At 30.3% G+C, this 18243-nt stretch overlaps 1 protein-coding gene across 1 annotated transcript; it reads right to left on the reverse strand.

The window, feature by feature from the left end:
• Positions 1–12182: 12182 nt before the first annotated feature.
• Positions 12183–17684, reverse strand: LOC131176947 (TMV resistance protein N-like). The gene is made up of 3 exons (XM_058141961.1): positions 17644–17684; positions 12395–13496; positions 12183–12284 (listed from the first exon to the last, which is right to left on the reverse strand). The coding sequence occupies exons 1-3, from the start codon at positions 17682–17684 to the stop codon at positions 12183–12185; spliced, it is 1245 nt and encodes a 414-aa protein (XP_057997944.1).
• Positions 17685–18243: the final 559 nt, after the last annotated feature.

Below are 18243 nucleotides of genomic sequence, written 5' to 3' on the forward strand. Positions count from 1 at the left end.
TTTCTTCTTGATATTTAAAGAAGTAGAAATTTATAAAATTACAAAAAAAGGAAGAATAATAAAAGTCTAGATATTTCAATGTCCAAATATGTCTAACATGGAATATTTAAATATTTATTAAAATCAATAAAAGTTATTGTATTTATATCAAAGACTAAGTATTATGATAGGCACCACATGAAAAAAAAAATAAATAATTATCTACTTCAAAGTATGTACTCATTGTTAGGTAAATATTAATGATTTCACTCAGAAATTGTATGACATGCTTATGGCTGTTAATCAAGAGTTGTGAACGAGTTATGAAAAGCATTCTCAATTATTTGTTGTTGCAAGGATGTTGAACATCAAGTCAGAATATTATTTGTCCAAAAGATGTGTTGATGAACTCTGTCATTTTGTGAAAGAGTTGTTACCATTTGATAATGTTATAATGGACAACTTCCACAGCATAAAGAAGTTTGCCCAAGGCTTGGGACTACTGGTGGAGAAAATTCCCTACTGTAATAACAATTGTATGGTATATACCAAACAATTGCATGTATGACATATTGGGGTTAATACAATGAATTAACAAGTTGCAAATTCTATTACCATTGTTGCTACGCAAGGGACAGAAGAGGATCTGCTGCACAAAACAAATGTCCCATATAAGAAGCTGTATAACTTTTCACTCACTCGAAGGTGTAAAGATCATATGCATTGAACGAAATGGCTAAGGAAATGAGATGGCACACGGAGCATGAGACTAAAGATGGGGTATTGCGTCATTGTTTCAGATGCTCTTACATGGAAATATTTCAATCAGATGCATCCTTTAATTTTTCATATTATACTCCATAATAATCAAAGGATAAACTAAAATAAACATAAATAATTATAAAATGAGAGTGCAATCTTATATTTGTCACACCTTGCTTCTAGAAAGGAAGAATAAAAACTACCGTTGATGTTCCTTCTTGCTGCAACTGCCCTTTAGCCATTTCTAGCGTTCCTGAAGTTAAAACCACCCCCTAGCAGCTTCCTTCTATCATCAATAAATCAAGAAATGTCCTTTAGACTTTGATTTCATAAGGTATTGAAGGAAGACTGACAACAATCTATCTTCGGGATGTTTCAAAAACATGTTGGCAGCCCGAAAGTTTTGATGTTTAATTTCACAATGGATGTTAGGTAAGTGATTTCTACCATGGTGTTATTCATTGAGTTTATACTCGCCCAGTTATTTTAATATTTTAGAGCTTTTGGTGTTTCATGTATTAGTAGTCCTTTGCCTTTAGTAGCTTCCAGGTCTAATGGAGGTTTGGCCAACATGCTTCATGTGAAATTTGAGATCCTTTTGTGGACTATCTTATATGTGTATGTTTAGGTTGCCAGATTATTGGGTTGTATACATATTCTTTTTAATCCTGATGTTTTGTTTGAGTATCATTCTTTTTTGTTTTGATAAGCAATAAATTTTATTAAAAATATGAGTTCAAAAAGGAACTTAGCATTCCAATTTCCAGCTAAACCATGTGTTAGAGTCCAAGTCCAATTAGAATTAGGAAGTATAATTAGTTTAGGAAGTTTAGTAGAATTTAAATTATGAAGTTTAATAATTAGAGACTTAAAAGGACTAGGTTTTAGTGGCCTCTATATATGAATAGTTGGTTGACCATTATAATAGAATGTATTACAGAGAGCCCACAAAGTGGAGAAGTGTGTTGAATTCTGTGAGTTTTGTTTGAATGATTTTGAGGGTGAGAAAAATAATTAGTAATTGTAATTATTTTTCTTAGATAGTGGATTTGTTTGGTGGAGGAAGCTTACATCGAACCACGTTAAATTTTGTGTTCTTTATTTTGTGTGGGTGTGATTTTTCATAACAAGTGGTATCAGAGCTGTGATTTGAGTGTCAAAGTTGGCAAGCACAAAATTTGAGGCAGAGCCATTCAATGGGAAAAATAATTTCAGTTTATGGCAAAAACCCATGAAGGATGTCCTTGTGCAACAAGGATTAATCAAACCATTAAACGAGAAGCAATAGGTGACCATGAAAGATGATGATTGGGAGGAGCTTCAACAAAGGCTGTGAGTACGATTAGATTAACGTTAGCCCTAGATGTGAAGTACAATGTCTTGGAGGAGACTTTGGTAGTTATTCTATGGAAGAAATTAGAGAACCTGTCAAAGTCACTCACAAATCGCTTGTACTTAAATAAGGAGTTATATCAACTCAGAATGGATGAAGGTATTGATGTGAGAGATCACCTTAATATTTTTAATAAATTAATTACCCAATTGGCTAGTATTGGTGTGAAGGTTGATGAAGAAGATAAAGCCCTCTTACTTTTAACCTCTCTCCCACACTCTTATAAAAGCTTGGTGATAGCTCTAATAGTTTGGAAGGGAACTTTGAAGGTGGAAGAGGTTACCATAGTTATCTTGGATGATGAGAAGTTTAAAAAGACAAGTAGTAGCAATGAAGGTAGAGCTTTTGTTGCTGGTTCTAGTCATGGTAGAAGCAATCCACGTGGAAATAATTGGAGAATGAATAGTAAATTGAGCTCGAGACCACGACTAGGATATATAGATAGAAAATGCTACTATTGTCATGAGAAGGGCCACGTTCAATAAATGGTATGAAGATGAAGAAAGATCTTGTAGAGTTTAAATAATTCAAGAAAAGTCACGGAAAAGAAAAGAAAGGAACTGATGCAATTGTAATGGATGATGGTGTTGATGGGAAATGTTTGAATGTGGATGATGATAAGGAAAAGGCAAAAGATCCATTACAAGATGAGTGGTTAATGGATTCTGCTTGCCCATTCCATATTTGCTCAAAGAAGGAGTAGTTTGATGTGATTAAAGAAAAGAAAGGAGAAAACGTGAAGCTAACCAATGGAAACAAGATAAAAGTTGAAGGTGTTGGAAGAGTGAAGATCAAACTGCATGGTGATCGTGTTAAAGTATTTGATGAAGTGAGATACGTTCCTAAATTTGAAAGGAACTTAATTTCCTTTGGTAAGTTGCATTCTTTGGATTATGGGTGTTTGATTCATGGTGGAGTCATGAGAGTTAGCCGAGGTACTCTTGTGATCATGAAGGGTGAGAAAATTAGTCCAAAGAATCTCTACAAATTAGAAGGAAGCACATTGATTGAAAGAGTGCAAGTGGAAGTAAGAGGCAACCTCTACAATTAAGAGTACAAGGAAGTACCTAAGAGAAAATTGATTTTTGCATAAATTGTGAAGACTAATTCCATTTGACTTGGAGGTGGAGATTATTAGAGTCCGAGTCTAATTGGAATTAGAAAATATAATTAGTTTAGGAAGTATAATTAGTTTATGAAGTTTAGTAGAATTTAAATTATGAAATTTAATAATTAGAGTCCTAAAAAGACTAGATTTTAGTAGCCTATATATGTAAATAGTTGGTTGGCCATTATAATTGAATGTATTGCAGAGAGCCCACAAAGTGGAGAGGTGTATTAAATTCTGTGAGTTTTGTTTGAGTGATTTTGAGGGTGAGAAAAATAATTAGTGGTTGTAATTATTTTTCTTTAATAGTGGATTTGTTTGGTGGAGTAGGCTTACGCCGAACCATGATAAATTTTATGTTTTTTTATTTTGTGTGGGTGTAATTTTCCACAACACCTTGGCACCTAACCTAGGAAAAGGTAAGCTAAAGAGAAAGAGAGTACAAAAAAGAAATAAAACAAGAAAACCAAGGCCTACCTATGCAGCCTGCAAACCAAACAACAAAGGCTACTGATGATAATGAGAAGGAAAATTGCTTGTTGCCCACAGACATAAAAGGTTGACAGAAAATTGAAGAATAAATCCATTGTCATGACAAAATTCATCTAACCAACCAATTCAAGACATTGCCTAAGACTTGTAGCAAAGATCAAAATGGGCAGTAGTAGAGCATGAGATGGATAACAAAAGCAGCAGACCAGAACCTAGAAGAATCATTTTGCTCACCTCCTCTTATGCACCAAAATGGAAGCCCATCACATTTGGATTATTATCCTAAAAAATTACTAACTCTAGTTGCTGAATACTATCAAGCAAATCGCTTGAGAAGATCAATATGTTATCAGAGGCAGATTTCACCAAGTCAGATTGGAGCTTGTACCTTATGCGATTCTTGACAATCTAGACGCTTCAACTTTCTTTTGATTGTTAGAGAGTAGGCCTATATGGTTGAGGCTCCCATTGTCCGCATTCACTAATGCTAGCTTATTATCTTCTTCATTTTCTAGTGGGCTTTTGTGTTAGTAGTATGCCCTAGAGCATATCATTTAGTATGTATCTTGTACATATTTTTATTAATAAAAGGCTTTTCCACTTTTCCGTTTACATAAGATATTTATATGTAATAGAAAAGGTCCATTGATATTTTGTTAGAAATTCTATTCTTAAGTTGTTAAGAATATGAGTGACAGTATTTCTAGTACAAAGTATCATAAATAGGTTCACAATCGAGGATACTTCATAATAAGGACATGACTTATCCAGAAAGATTGTATTCATGTTTGTTTCCAAGTTATTTATATGAGATATAAATAAGATGGAATGGTGAGTCTCATGCCATATGACAAACATGATAGGCACTTATAAATGATAAGTAGGCCGAACCAGTGACACTTATGACAAGCACATGGAGTTTACTCTTGTCAATGCATTATCATAAATCATATCAGTGCATATAATCTTTAGATCTGAGATAGCACAGTTATCTTGTATATAGGTGATTTGAGTTTGATACTGCTTTCATACTTATACTGTGTATGGGTAAATGGGCATGTGATGGCTCCTACTAGTTATATATGGAGGTAGGTGTTGATCAAGATGGAATCTGTTCCTCTAAGTAAATAGGAATAAAATCCTATGTTCATTTAATTGTTCTTGATGTTTCAAGTTCCTGGCCAGGACAGATAGATTTAATCAGAAAAGAGTTCTGATGAGAAAATCTTTTTAATCAAGAACTGGAATTAAAAAAGAACATAATATTCATAGAAAATGGAGTTTGACATAAACCATGACTCCAGCTTGAGTTGGGATTTTGTAACAGAGAGATTCTAGTGCATGGTAACATATGATTATAGGTTCATTTAAGGTAAACCTTATTACTGATTGGGTGGCCATGGCATGCTATGCTAGGTGTTAACTATGGTCTATGAGGTGCATAAAATAATTTAGAGAAATCATTTATGGTAAGAAAGAGTTCTGATGATATTAAGAGTTGATATCATGTCTCATTGCCAATTAGTGATGAGCCTAGTAAGTCACACACATACACAAGTTATCACCTAATTAAATATGACTTAATTAATTAATTAAAGAGTTTAATCGATTAATTAAATAGGTTTGGTTTGCAATTAGATTGCAAATTCCCTAGCATGACTTGAAACCAAATCTAGATTATTGGATGTATAGTATAAGTTAAATTTATATTTAAAGTGTTTAAATATGAATTTAATTGATCAGAAATTAATTAATAAAGATTAATTAATTGATTTATATTTGATATAAATTGATTAGAAAAAGAGAAATAATTATTTTCGATTGAGAACTCAAAATTAAGACACAGGGGCATTTTGGTCATTTCACAGGGTGACATGTGGCACCATGTGATAGTGACACATGGCATTAGACATAAGCTTATCAAATGTCTTTTAATCATGTAAGATGATTAAAATTAAGATTAAATATAGGTTTGACACTTGGCACAATGTGATTGGGTCAATTAAACCTAGAACCAATCGAAGGGTGACATGTGGCAAGGGTTTAATGTGTTGACCTAGCTATATAAGTGTTGTTATGATAAGAAAATAAGACAACCAGCTGCTGCTCTCATTGGTGCCGCCACTCAAGGCTCTCCCCTCTCTTCTTCTTCATCTCTCATCAATTCAAAGAGATTAGCCATCAATCTCTTGAATTAAGAACTCCAGAAATTGTTTCTAGTGTTCTGTTTATATCCTTAATCTCTTAAAAGGCAGAACTTGATTTTCTAAATAATAGAAAAAGCTTTAGAAGCTGTTCAAGGGCTGCCATAGGTGTTCTTGGTGTGGACAACTAGAGGGACAACATTTAGTGTCCTGAAGACGAATCTCAAATGCGCAAATACACTGCAGTGCATCAAGAGGTTAGTGTGTTTGTTCTTGATTTAATATAGGGTTCTAAAATTAATCTGATTAATTTTAAAATCTTAAATGGCAAATACAGATCCAAAAAAACATATTAAAAGAGTTTTAATATATTGTTTATCATTGAAATCAAATAGATAAAAATAAATCTTGCATGATGCATGTGACCCTAGGTGAAAATTTTTGAATTCAATGGTATAAACTTGTTTTTTTCACGCTTCCTTTCCTTCATTTTGTAATAGGCCCCCACTACAGCCACTTGTGATTCCATGACCACTCTATAGTTGGAAGTAAAACGCGAGGCGTTGTTCTGCTTTCAAAATTGTTTAAATTTTAATGGGCCACTATTGGGAATAGGTCCAAATAATTGCTATCACCTGTACAGATAAACATGGCATCACCCCCAAGCCAATTGTCACTTAGCTGTCCACACTCTGTTCCATGGTCATGTAGCGTATCCTCACAACCACTAAGGTTATGTTTAGTAAAACGTAACTAAAGTTGTGATGTAATCATAATTTTATTTCAAATTTGATTACATCATTTAGTAACACAAAAACTTTTATGTAATTAAATGAGAATTATATATTATAATCAATTATACTTAAAGTAACGCAATAGTCATTGCACACAAAAATGAATATAATCATAATTACTTATTTTGATTTTTTTTCATTTATTGTTAATACTACCACCACCACTACCCGGCTACTATTACTACCACCACTACTACCTCATCTTGTTACCACCACCATCACCTTGTTACCATTGTTGCTATCACCACCATCGGTACTTAATCACAACTATTACAGCTTAGCTATTGCCACATCTACCACCATCTAGTCATTACCACCACTATTATCTCATTTTGCCACCACCACCATCTAACCATCATTGTCACCGCCACCACCGTCAGTTAATTAATATTACCACTTGACTACTGATCACTACAACCACTAACACTTATTATTAATATTATAAAGAAATTAAATATTAAAATTAAAATTATCATTACATTACACTTCTTATATTTTTATTTTACAACCAAACATAGGAATTTAATGAAAATTACATTACATTATATTACAACTTTAATTTCATTACATAATTGATTATATTACATTATATTACGCTCTATCAAACGTAACCTAAGTGTGGTTTGATTGGATAAATGAATATCAGTACTGTTTTTCCCTTTCTCAAAAAATGAAGCCACCAGTGTATCGCCATTTTTGTCTTGGCTTCCTAACCCATTGTCAGATGAGCTCAACTGTGGACTTGAAGTGAAATGATCTACATGCAAAGCCGAGGGAGAGCTAGTAGACAAATCTTCTAAAGAAGTTACAGGTGGCTTGCATGTCATAGAGGTGGGCATCACTTTACAACATTCTTTAATTAGAGTTATGTGAAATTTAGCTTCTCCCATGTCCTCAACAACCTTTTTTGTGCAAACTCAAGCAAAGAAGTAGAAACTAGAATTCGTCCAGCATCCAGACATGTTTTCTTGGAAGTACAGTCATCAATGGATATGAATTCTTCAACAAAAGAACTTAGCCAAATAAAGAAGTTAGGAGACCGCTAATAAAGGAATACCATGGCATCTTACTCACATATACCAATTAGAAGGAGTAAATTTCTCTTGCCAAGGAATTAAGGATGAGAACCATTGTGCAACCAACCATTTGATTATCCAAAATTTTATTAGCAATATTTTAGAGGAAACTCCATCAATTATCTGTCTCTATAAGTTAAATACGATTATGATCATGAATACAATTATAAATATTTGTTATACGTGTAATTGATTATTCAATTCTAACTTTATGGGTCAAATATTCATTCTTATTCACTTTTTTTTATGGCAATTAGAAGACCTAACAATTTTTTATTATTATATTATAAATGCATTTTAAGAATTAAGAAACAAAAAAGTTTGAAAATAAATAGATTTTGCTCAAAATGCCTTTAACCTATTATAATATATTAAATAGATTTTGAAATTATTTGCATTAAACAATATGACAATATAAAATTTTAAGATATCAATGTAGTGAAAATGAAAATTTTATAATGATAGTGCATTGAACTATAAAATACATTTTAAAAATTATTATTCTTTTAATTTTATAAATAATATTCTTTCACAACATTAATCTACTTATGCAATCTCATTATATAAGCTAATATTATTTTAAAATATAAAAAAAATAATTGACTTTAAGCAAATTTAATTTAATGAGTTAACTTGTATTTATTATTAATTTATTTTAATTTTTAGATATTTTCACCATTTAAAACTTATTATTATATTTTTTATGGGTAAACTACAATTTAGTCCTTGAGTTTTAACAAAATTCACAACTTAGTCTTTGTATTTTCAAAACCAAGTAATCTAGTTCCTGAGATTTGACAAAATCTGCAACTTAATCCTTGCTATTAGAATTTTGTTAAGTTACCATAAATTTTATCAAATGACCAAAATACCCTTATCTTTATTTTTAATATGAAAATAATTTAGTCTCTAAAGTTTTATTTTCTTAATAATTTAGTCCTTGAAATTTTGTTTTATTAACAATTTAGTCTTTGTATTTTGGAAATTGAGTCCATTAAATTATGAAATTTTAAATTTAAATTAATAAAATATGGATTAATTACTATAGGGTCCTTAAAAATTTTGGTTAATTACAAAATATCCATATATCTTACAAATTAATCTTTAAATATTATAACTATTTATAAATAAGCCTTATATCATTATTATTTTAATAATATATAAATAATTATATATATGTGTGTGTATATATATGTCAATTTACAATATTTTCATATATTATATTATATTGTTATATATATATATATATATATATATATATATATAAGTATGAATATGGATGCAAATTGTTACTAAAATAAAACTTCAAGAGCTAAATTGTTTTCGAACAAAAAATAGAGTTAAAAGTATTTTGGTATTTTTGCTAAATTCAGCGGGGAATTAACCATAATTCTAATGGTAGGCATTAATTGTAGGTTTATTAAATATCAAGGTCGAAATTGCTTAATTTTAAAACTGCAGGGACTAATTTGTAGGTTTAACTAAATTTTACTGACTAAATTTTCAATAAATAAAATAAAATCTTAGGGACTAAATTTTTTTCATATTGAAAATAAAGTTAAGGGTATTTTGATCTTTTTTGCTAGAACTAACGGTAATTAAGTTATAAGTTTTGTCAAAATTTGGAGACTAAATTGCTTGATTTTGAAAGTAAATGGACTAAATTATAGGTTTTATTAAATCTCAGGGGCTAAATTGTAGTTTACCCTTTTTTTAAAAATTACATTTAAGCTTAAATTCAGTTAATATTATATGCTAATAAAATAATACATAATTGATAAAAAAGTAATAGTAATTCTTAGATTAATAAACATTTTACTTATATAATTAAAGCAAATTAAAATTAATATGTTAATTTAAATAATCAATAATATAATATTTATAATATTATAATAATATTATAGCATATATAAAAATTAATAAAAAAATTATATATAAAAATTTAAGGGTAAATAATACTTCATTCTAAGGTTTGATAAAACCTATAATTTAGTTCCTATATTTTCAAAATAAATCAAAGTGGTTCTAAAAGTTTGGCAAAACTTATAATTTAGTCATTCAGTTTAATTTTCCATCCAATTTGCTATTAATTGTAGCGAAAGTAACTAAAATGCCTTTAACTCCATATATTTTCTAACTTAAACAATTTAATCTCTAAGGTTTTGTATTATAACCAAAATACTTTAAATCAAGACACTATTTTGTTTATAAAATTTAAATTAAAGGATTATAATGCAAAACATTAGGGACTTAATCATTTCAGTTAAAAAATATAGATTAAAGAGTTTTGGTCATTTTTACTATAATTAATGGTAAATTAGATAGAAAATTAGACAGAGAAAACTAAATTGTAGATTATGTCAAATTTTAAGAATAAAAATGTTTAATTTTAAAAATATAAAAACTAAGTTATAGATTTTATCAGATTTTATAGACAAAAATTATAATTTACTCAAAAATTAACTTACGAGTCTATATAACAAGTATAATAATATGTCATGCACGTTACAGACAAAACTAACAAAACTAGTAATAATAAAAAGAGCATAACATTGGTTTTCCTAATTAACATCTCTCAATCAAGGCCCATGATCGTTTCCACTGCGATTCAGCAAATTTAAACCTACGATCCAATTAAAAAAAAAAGTAATTATTGAACCACACAGGAACTTCACTTGAGGCTAAACACAATGATATAAGGGTGTTTGCACTAGATAGTCCCTGAGCCAAAATTATTACTTAACAATTAACATGTGTAGCTTTGCAGCAATATTCTAAGGGAAAATAAAACTTTTTTGGTGGATGCATGTGTAATTGGATAGTTATTTAGTAGTTGAGTTGGAATGCACAAATTCTATGGTTCTTTGGCAAGAAGCCAGAATGCACATAATGAAATTCGCTATGGGCCACAAAGATAACATAAAAAAAGAACAAATAAATGATACAAAATCATATGACACCAAAATATATAATATCTTAAGGAAAAAAAGTAGGATATTATATATATATATAAGTAGGATATTATATATATATATATATATATATATATATATATATATATATACAATGAAAAATGTGATTTTTTTTTCTGAAAAATCTAGGGCCCCCCAAGATGTGTGTGTGTGTGTGTGAGAGAGAGAGAGAGAGAGAGAGAGAGAGAGAGAGAGAGAGAGAGAGAGAGGGACCAGAGAGAGAGAGTCGTGCACCAATAAGAAATGCTGGTAACTCATTAGCCTTGCAATTGGCCTACGATTTTGGCCCTGAATCTCAATCAACCTTACCCATTTTATAAGAGCGAACGATGAAGTTCTTGAAGTGGTTGCTTCAAATGGATTTGGAATATTTTCCTGTGTAGTTAGACATTCCACACTAAGTTGTAAAACGGTTGATGAAAGATCACGCAAGGACTGAAGCTTCTTGCAATCAACGAAGTGAAGGTTTTCAAGTTTAAAATTTCTACTTATGCTTGTAGTTAGTGAAGTTTCCAAGCAAGAGCAACCCTCCATGCTAAGATGTTTGAGACTCGAAGGAAGATTATTTGGAAATGATCGAATCCTCTTACAATTGCTAAAACTAAGAGCTAAGAGTTTAGAGAGTTGACTAATGCTTTCAGGCATGCTTACAAAATCATTTCCGCTTAGATTTAGATGTTGTAAAAATGGGAAACAACTTAGATCATAAGGAATCATTACATCCGTAAGACCGCAATGACTTAGATTAAGTCTCCTAAGAATGCAAAAGCCTCTTAAAGAAGGCAACTCAAAGGACACAGCAGGGGTAGGTTTCTTAGGCATTGGCCACCAAGGGCAAAGGCAATCCCATGGCTGAGCTAAGGGCAATGATGTTGAACCGATTCCTGCTATTTCAAACACATCCACAGATGTCATATCCCCGATGTTATCTGGAATTTCTTCAAGATTTGAGCAGCCACTCAATATAAAAACTTTAAGAGACTTCAAATTACACAGGCTACTTGGAAGAGCTGTAAGGCTTTTGCAATTCTTCATGTTCAGTAAAACAAGCCTTTCTAGAAGTCCAATAGAATGGTGTACTTCAAGTAATCCTGTACAACATTCAAGTATCAACTCTTCAAGGTATGGGACCTCTCTAAAGTCGGGTGTCTTGATTAAATTTTTGGAGTAACTAAGATCAATTATCTTCAACAACTTTAAAGGCTGTAAAAGATATAGAAAGGAATTCAGAAAGAAACCGTAAAACCAGAGTAATAAACAGATATAAGGAGTTGATTATACATACTCTTACTCCCTTCCATAATTGTTCAATTCTGCTATAAGACAAATGGAGCTCAACAAGTTGATCTGGTTGAAAAGTTTGTGGCAAAGATTTGAAAGGATACCCACGCCATTCCAAGTACCTTAATTCATTAGAAAGACATTCAATGTCTTTGGAGAGGTTTAAATTGCGAAGTATGAGCTATCTGAGAGCTTTCATCTTCAAGAAGGCTTTAGAACTCATGTATCTGTCTCCTTGATCAAACATATAATCCAGGACTACACCTTCAATTAGATTTGTTCCCTAAAAAATCAAAGGCAACAATTAGTGGTGAAAACAACTAAAAGACTTATAACATTTATAATGGCAGTTTATCAAATCAAATATAATTCTTAATATTGAGTAATACTAACCGTATCATTCATTAAGATGTGACAGACATCCTTATAAAGCCATAGTCTGCTACGTCGACCAGGCTCTTCTCGACATTCTCGATGAACAATTTCTTGACCCATTTCTTCAAGCAAATCATGCATCCACACACGGTTGTCTGAAATAGTTATGAGAGATTTATCAATTAGCTCCCTTATACCAATATCTGGGTATAATCCACCACTTTCCATTACTTTCATCACATAACGTTTCATTTTTCCTTTGAAAAAGCAAGCGATGTCAAGAAATATTTTTTTTTGTATTTCCTCCAATCCATCAAAACTTATGTCAAGCTTACTTAGAATTTTTTCATTGGGAATTTCTTTCAACCTCTTCAATGCACTGTTCCATTCTTTCATAGATCTAGCATACAAGGAGGAACCCAAAACATTAAGCGCTAATGGGAGGCCACCTGCATAGTTTACAGCTTTGTTGGATAGCTCCATGTAATCTTGTGGTGGACAATCCTTCTTAAAGGCTTTTAAGCAAAAGAGTTGAAGGGCCTCATGATGATTTAACTCTTCAACCCTATATATTTGATCTACTTCATTTTGGATCAACAAATGTTCATCCCTTGTCGTTATTATGATTCTACTTCCAACTCCAAACCAGTTTTCATCTTTTTTTCCAACTAATAATTCTAATTGCTCCAACTCATCAACATCGTCAAGAATGACCAAAACCTTCTTCCGAGATAGCCTATTTTTTATGTGATAAACTCCATTGTATACATCGTACACATCTATATCTCTTTCCATCAATGTTGCACATAAAAGTCGTCTTTGTAAAGTGAGCAAACCATATTTTCTTGAAGTTTCTCTAACACCCACAAGAAAAGTACCACCCTCAAATTGGCATTGCATTTCCTTGTAGGTGACACTAGCAAAAGTTGTTTTTCCAATGCCACCCATCCCACAAATACCTACCGTTTTGACATTATTTAGCTCCTTTATATTGATACACAATCTCATTTTCTCTAATCGTGAATCCATTCCAACAAAATCCTTGGCTATGCTATGACTAAATCTTCCCAATTTGTTAAGTACATCTGTAGTGATATCCTGAATAAACTCTAACTCCTCCCTACAATATAAGAATTTCCTATTATCATATATAACACAATATTTTAAACGTGGAAATAACATTAAAAATATCAAATGTTCAATTTTGTTCATATCACGCGCACGAAAATTCTATACTATGCAAAGGGTATATTATAGAGAGAAAGAAATAATAAATTCCTATGCAAATTGAGATATCAATAATAGGAAACATATAATAAGTGTTTCATTGTACTCATATTCAATAATAGGAGACATAGTCTTTCCAAAACATTTTAAGTTTGTAGTCATGAGTTCTTCCAGTGGCACTTCTTCCTCAAATGATATTAAGGCTTTTTAGAGACTCTTTATAAAATGTTCTTAAACACAAAATAATTAGATATAATTTCAGATGTAACTAATTAAAGTTTTGAGAAACACAATAAAATTGTCTCTTAATAATATTTTCATCTCAAAATATTTGGTGGGAGAGAGAAAAGGAAGTGAGAAATTCTCTCCATTTTAAGGGATGATTTTAACAAAACATTCAAAAAAATTAACATTTACAGACTTTTTTTTTTCTATGTAGCTAATTGTTTGGTCTCTAATTTCTAATTTTTTTAATGTAATTTATTGTATAAAATTAATAATCTTTTATAAATTAATATTAATATGAAAATATTAAATTAAATATTAATATATTAAATTAATATTACCTTAATAAATATATTCTTTTATAAATTAATTTTAGTATATTTGCTTATATATTAACTTGCCTAATTTACTCTTCAATTTCAATTAATATTATTTAATTTTTAGTGGACAATCATTTCCCATAATTGACTATCAAAAACTATCGATAATAAATTTATACCTTTCATAATAATAGTTTAGAGTTATCTCTAGAGAAACAAATATTACTATTGTGTGAAAACAATATTTTTCATATTCGAATTACTGAATATTTGATTGTTGATTTTCAATAAGACTGAGATAGTAAAAAAGTGAATCAGTGATTTTTTTTATTTTAATTTTCAATTAAAATTTTTTTTTATCTTTATCGAAGTTTCAATCAAGAAAAATACTTTTTAAAATATATTAATTAAAAATTATTAAAATTAATTTTAATGAATTTTTTAATTATAAATATATTAAAATAATAAAATAATTTTTTTATTATTTTTAACAAATGATATTTTTTAAAATGATTTTAAACTCTAAAACCACAAAGTTAAATGGGAATAGCTCAATTTATCAATTTTAGAATATAATAATTCAATTTTTAAATTTTATGCTAAATTAAATTTTATTATTTTCAAAAAATTCGATAATATATATTATAAAAAAGAAAAAAAAACCATAAAAATTGACGAATGGATGGAGAAAATTTGTTGATGAGATTGATTGGACAACGAGAAAATCTATAATGCCGACTTTCGCTTTACTTAAACAAATGGTTGCCATTTTAACTGTTTGTGATACGAATTGAAATGATTCAGATTTGAAATAATAATAATAATAATAATACAAGTCTATATCTTTTCAGTGAAGCCTAAATAAATTCAAAATCAAAATTTAAGTTAAATAAGAACATAATTTTTTAATTAACGTCAAATAATTTAATTTTTTATTAAAAAATTAAAATATTATTTTTATTTTTTAATAATAAAATATTAAAATAATAATTTTAATATTAAATAATTTTTATTCATTATATTCTTTAATTTCTTTTTTAAATTTTATTTTAATTAAAAAATATATTGTTTAAATATCTAAAATTTAGAAAAAATATTTTATTATTATATAAAATAAATATTTTATTAAACAAGGAATTATTCAGCCTTAATTAGAACTTTCAGTTCTTATCTTGCCCGAAATATAATTTTAGACTTATTTAGCCCTCGATTAAAATCATACACTACAAGATATTGCCGGAACAACAATGAAAATTATAAATAGATTATGTCCGTTTCTAATTTGTAATGGACTTACAACAGAACAAAAATTAAATTTATTTATTAGGTATCGCAACGAATTATAAACGAAGTTTAGAAATGGAAAATAATCCATTGCTATTTTTAGCACTAAAAAGATGGCACGATACTTAGAAATGGAATAGAAATGAAAATTAGAAGCAAAAAATTTCATTTCTAATTTTAGCGCTAAAAAGTTTACCTCCAAATTTAGAAACAGATTGAAAATGGAATAGAAATGGATTAGAAACGGACCAAAATGCGTTTCTAATATGTTTCTAAAGTAGAAACGGATTCAATTCCATTTATAATTCGTTTCTAAATTTAGAAATGGATTTTGAAATCCTTTTCTAAATTATAGAGAATGAAAGAAGCTTAAAATTTTGTAAACAGATTGCAAATTTCCTTTCTAAATTAGAATAAAATTCAATTCCATTTCTAAATTGTAAAGGATGAAGGGAAGTGTAAAACTTTAAAAAGGGATTCTACAATCTGTTTCTAAATTTAGAAATTGATTTCAATCCATTACTAAATCAGAAAGGGATTCAATTATGTTTCTAATCCATTTTTGAATTGTAAAGAATGAAAGGAAATTTAAAAATTTAGAAATGGATCCCATATTCCGCTTCAAAATTAGAAAGGGATTCAATTATGTTTCTAATCCATTTCTAAATTTTAGAGATTGAAAATTATAGAGGGAAAAGCCTTAAAAAAGGAAAGGTAGAAATAGACTTCCCAATCTGTTTTCAAAGTTAGGATTGGATTTTAGAAGTTGTTTCTAAATTGCGAACTTTAAAAATTAATGGCAAGAATTATCTCGCCTTTTTAAAATTTAGAAATGGACACAAAAATATGTTTCTATTCCGTTTCAAATTTAAAAAAGGGTTTAAAAATCCGTTTCTAATTTTTGGATGGAAAAATCTCGATATTTTTCAATTTATTTCTATTCCATTTCAAATTTAAAAATGGATTTGCAATCTTTTTGCACCAAATATAATCATTTTATTAATTTAATTAATTTGTGGCTTAAGATAATTAATAAGTAGATTAATTGTGGTTATTAGATGGTTATCTAAGATAACAAAGTGGGCAGTAGCTTATAGCAATTCCAAGGAGTGGGCGGGTAACTTCAAAATGTGACAGAATGTGTTCCAGTGTATTTCAGAAGCTTTCCAAATACCTGCACATTAGTTTATAGCAGTTCTAAACAGTTCCAAGTAGTGGGAAAATAACAACAGTTAATCACAAAATGTGGTAGAGTGTGTTCTAGAGTATTCTAAGAGTCTTTCAGATACGTATAAAAGAACTATAAATGTTGGATACTTTGCAATGTGAAAAGGCCCTCAACCCCTAATGACATCAACAATAACAACTCAACCAGACTCTAGCAGTCTTTTATTTTTATTTGATCAATCTTTTATTTTTTCCAAGGCTATTACATTTACTTTCAAGCTTTGTACTTTCTCTTTAAGCAATCAAAGCATTCAATTTCAGTTCACTCGCCTTTAATTACTTGTTATTCGTGAAATTGATGAAACTGCATATAGTAGAGTTAGTTCCCACAATCGTTTGATATGAGAAGTCACAGCATCATTTCAGGTGATATACTCAGTATTTGGCACACCCACACATTTGTTAGCCAGCCAAATTGTTTTCTAATAAAATGATTTTTGACAAGCCTAGTAAGACGAATCTCATGCTTCATTGTCATTCACATTCTTGATAAAGCGTTACAAAATGCCTTATAGTGATGAAGAAAAATTTGTATCAACCATCATTAATACCTTGGAGAAAGGCATAGGAAGGCGGATGGATATAACCCTTGACAAAATTAATGCAAACACGGAGCAGATTATTTTATTGATTCAGTCATTAGCTGAAAAGTTTAATTTGCCTATTCTATTACCTTATGATGGCTAGGTCTTGAGGCCAAAAGAATCTGACACAGTACCCAAAGGTGCTAGGGAGCCCAAGAGGCAGTTTAGTCCCAAACTCCTTAGGGTGTGCTAAGGGAAGCCATGCCAGCAATGAGGAAAAATACCAACCACCTCATAGGAGAGAGGAACAGGTGGCTCGCTAACAAAGAATACTAATTCAACTCAGCTGCCTCAGCGGCAAACTTATTGTTCCCACCCAAGTCATCAGTAAAACTAACCCAATCACTCACCCTAATGTTTATGATGCAGAAGCAGTTGCAAGTCTTCAAGTGGTACCAACTCTCTAATAGCAGCAGCAAGTGCAGATGCCTCAGGTGACATTTGGCTCTTTTAGCTTGGGAAGCAATAACTTCAGAGGGGCTACATTGTCTATTGTGCAGGATCTCCAAAATGTAACAACGATCCCTTAAATGGCGACACCTATAGCTCTAATTCTAGTGGTATTAACAATTCCTCAAGTGAGTCCAGACTTAAGGGGTAACAGTCACAGAGGAACTAAAATATCTACAAGTGTAGGTATCTTAGCCAATTGCACTAGTGTCCCAAGTACCAGCACCTATGATCCAGGTTTCTAATATCACAATTCTAATTGATAAGACTCTAGACAAGCTAATAATCCTATAGGTGATGAAGGAAAATTTTGGTTTTCAAGTTCCTATAGCTTCTAATGATCAATTCCTTAAGCTGGAGGAGCTAACCTTTACTTCTAGGAGTATTAGAGAACTCGGGGGGCACTAGCTCGAAATTCCCCTAGGAGGCAGTATAAGAGGAAACAATGTTTCAACACTTTAGATTCCTTTTATGACAATGACAATTGCTTCGATTTTTAAGGTAATGGCTTGAATGACACGATTATGCAAGTCCAAAGCCTTTGCACCTT

This window comes from Hevea brasiliensis, unplaced genomic scaffold (genome assembly GCF_030052815.1).
Source record: "Hevea brasiliensis isolate MT/VB/25A 57/8 unplaced genomic scaffold, ASM3005281v1 Scaf288, whole genome shotgun sequence".
NCBI lineage: Eukaryota > Viridiplantae > Streptophyta > Magnoliopsida > Malpighiales > Euphorbiaceae > Hevea > Hevea brasiliensis.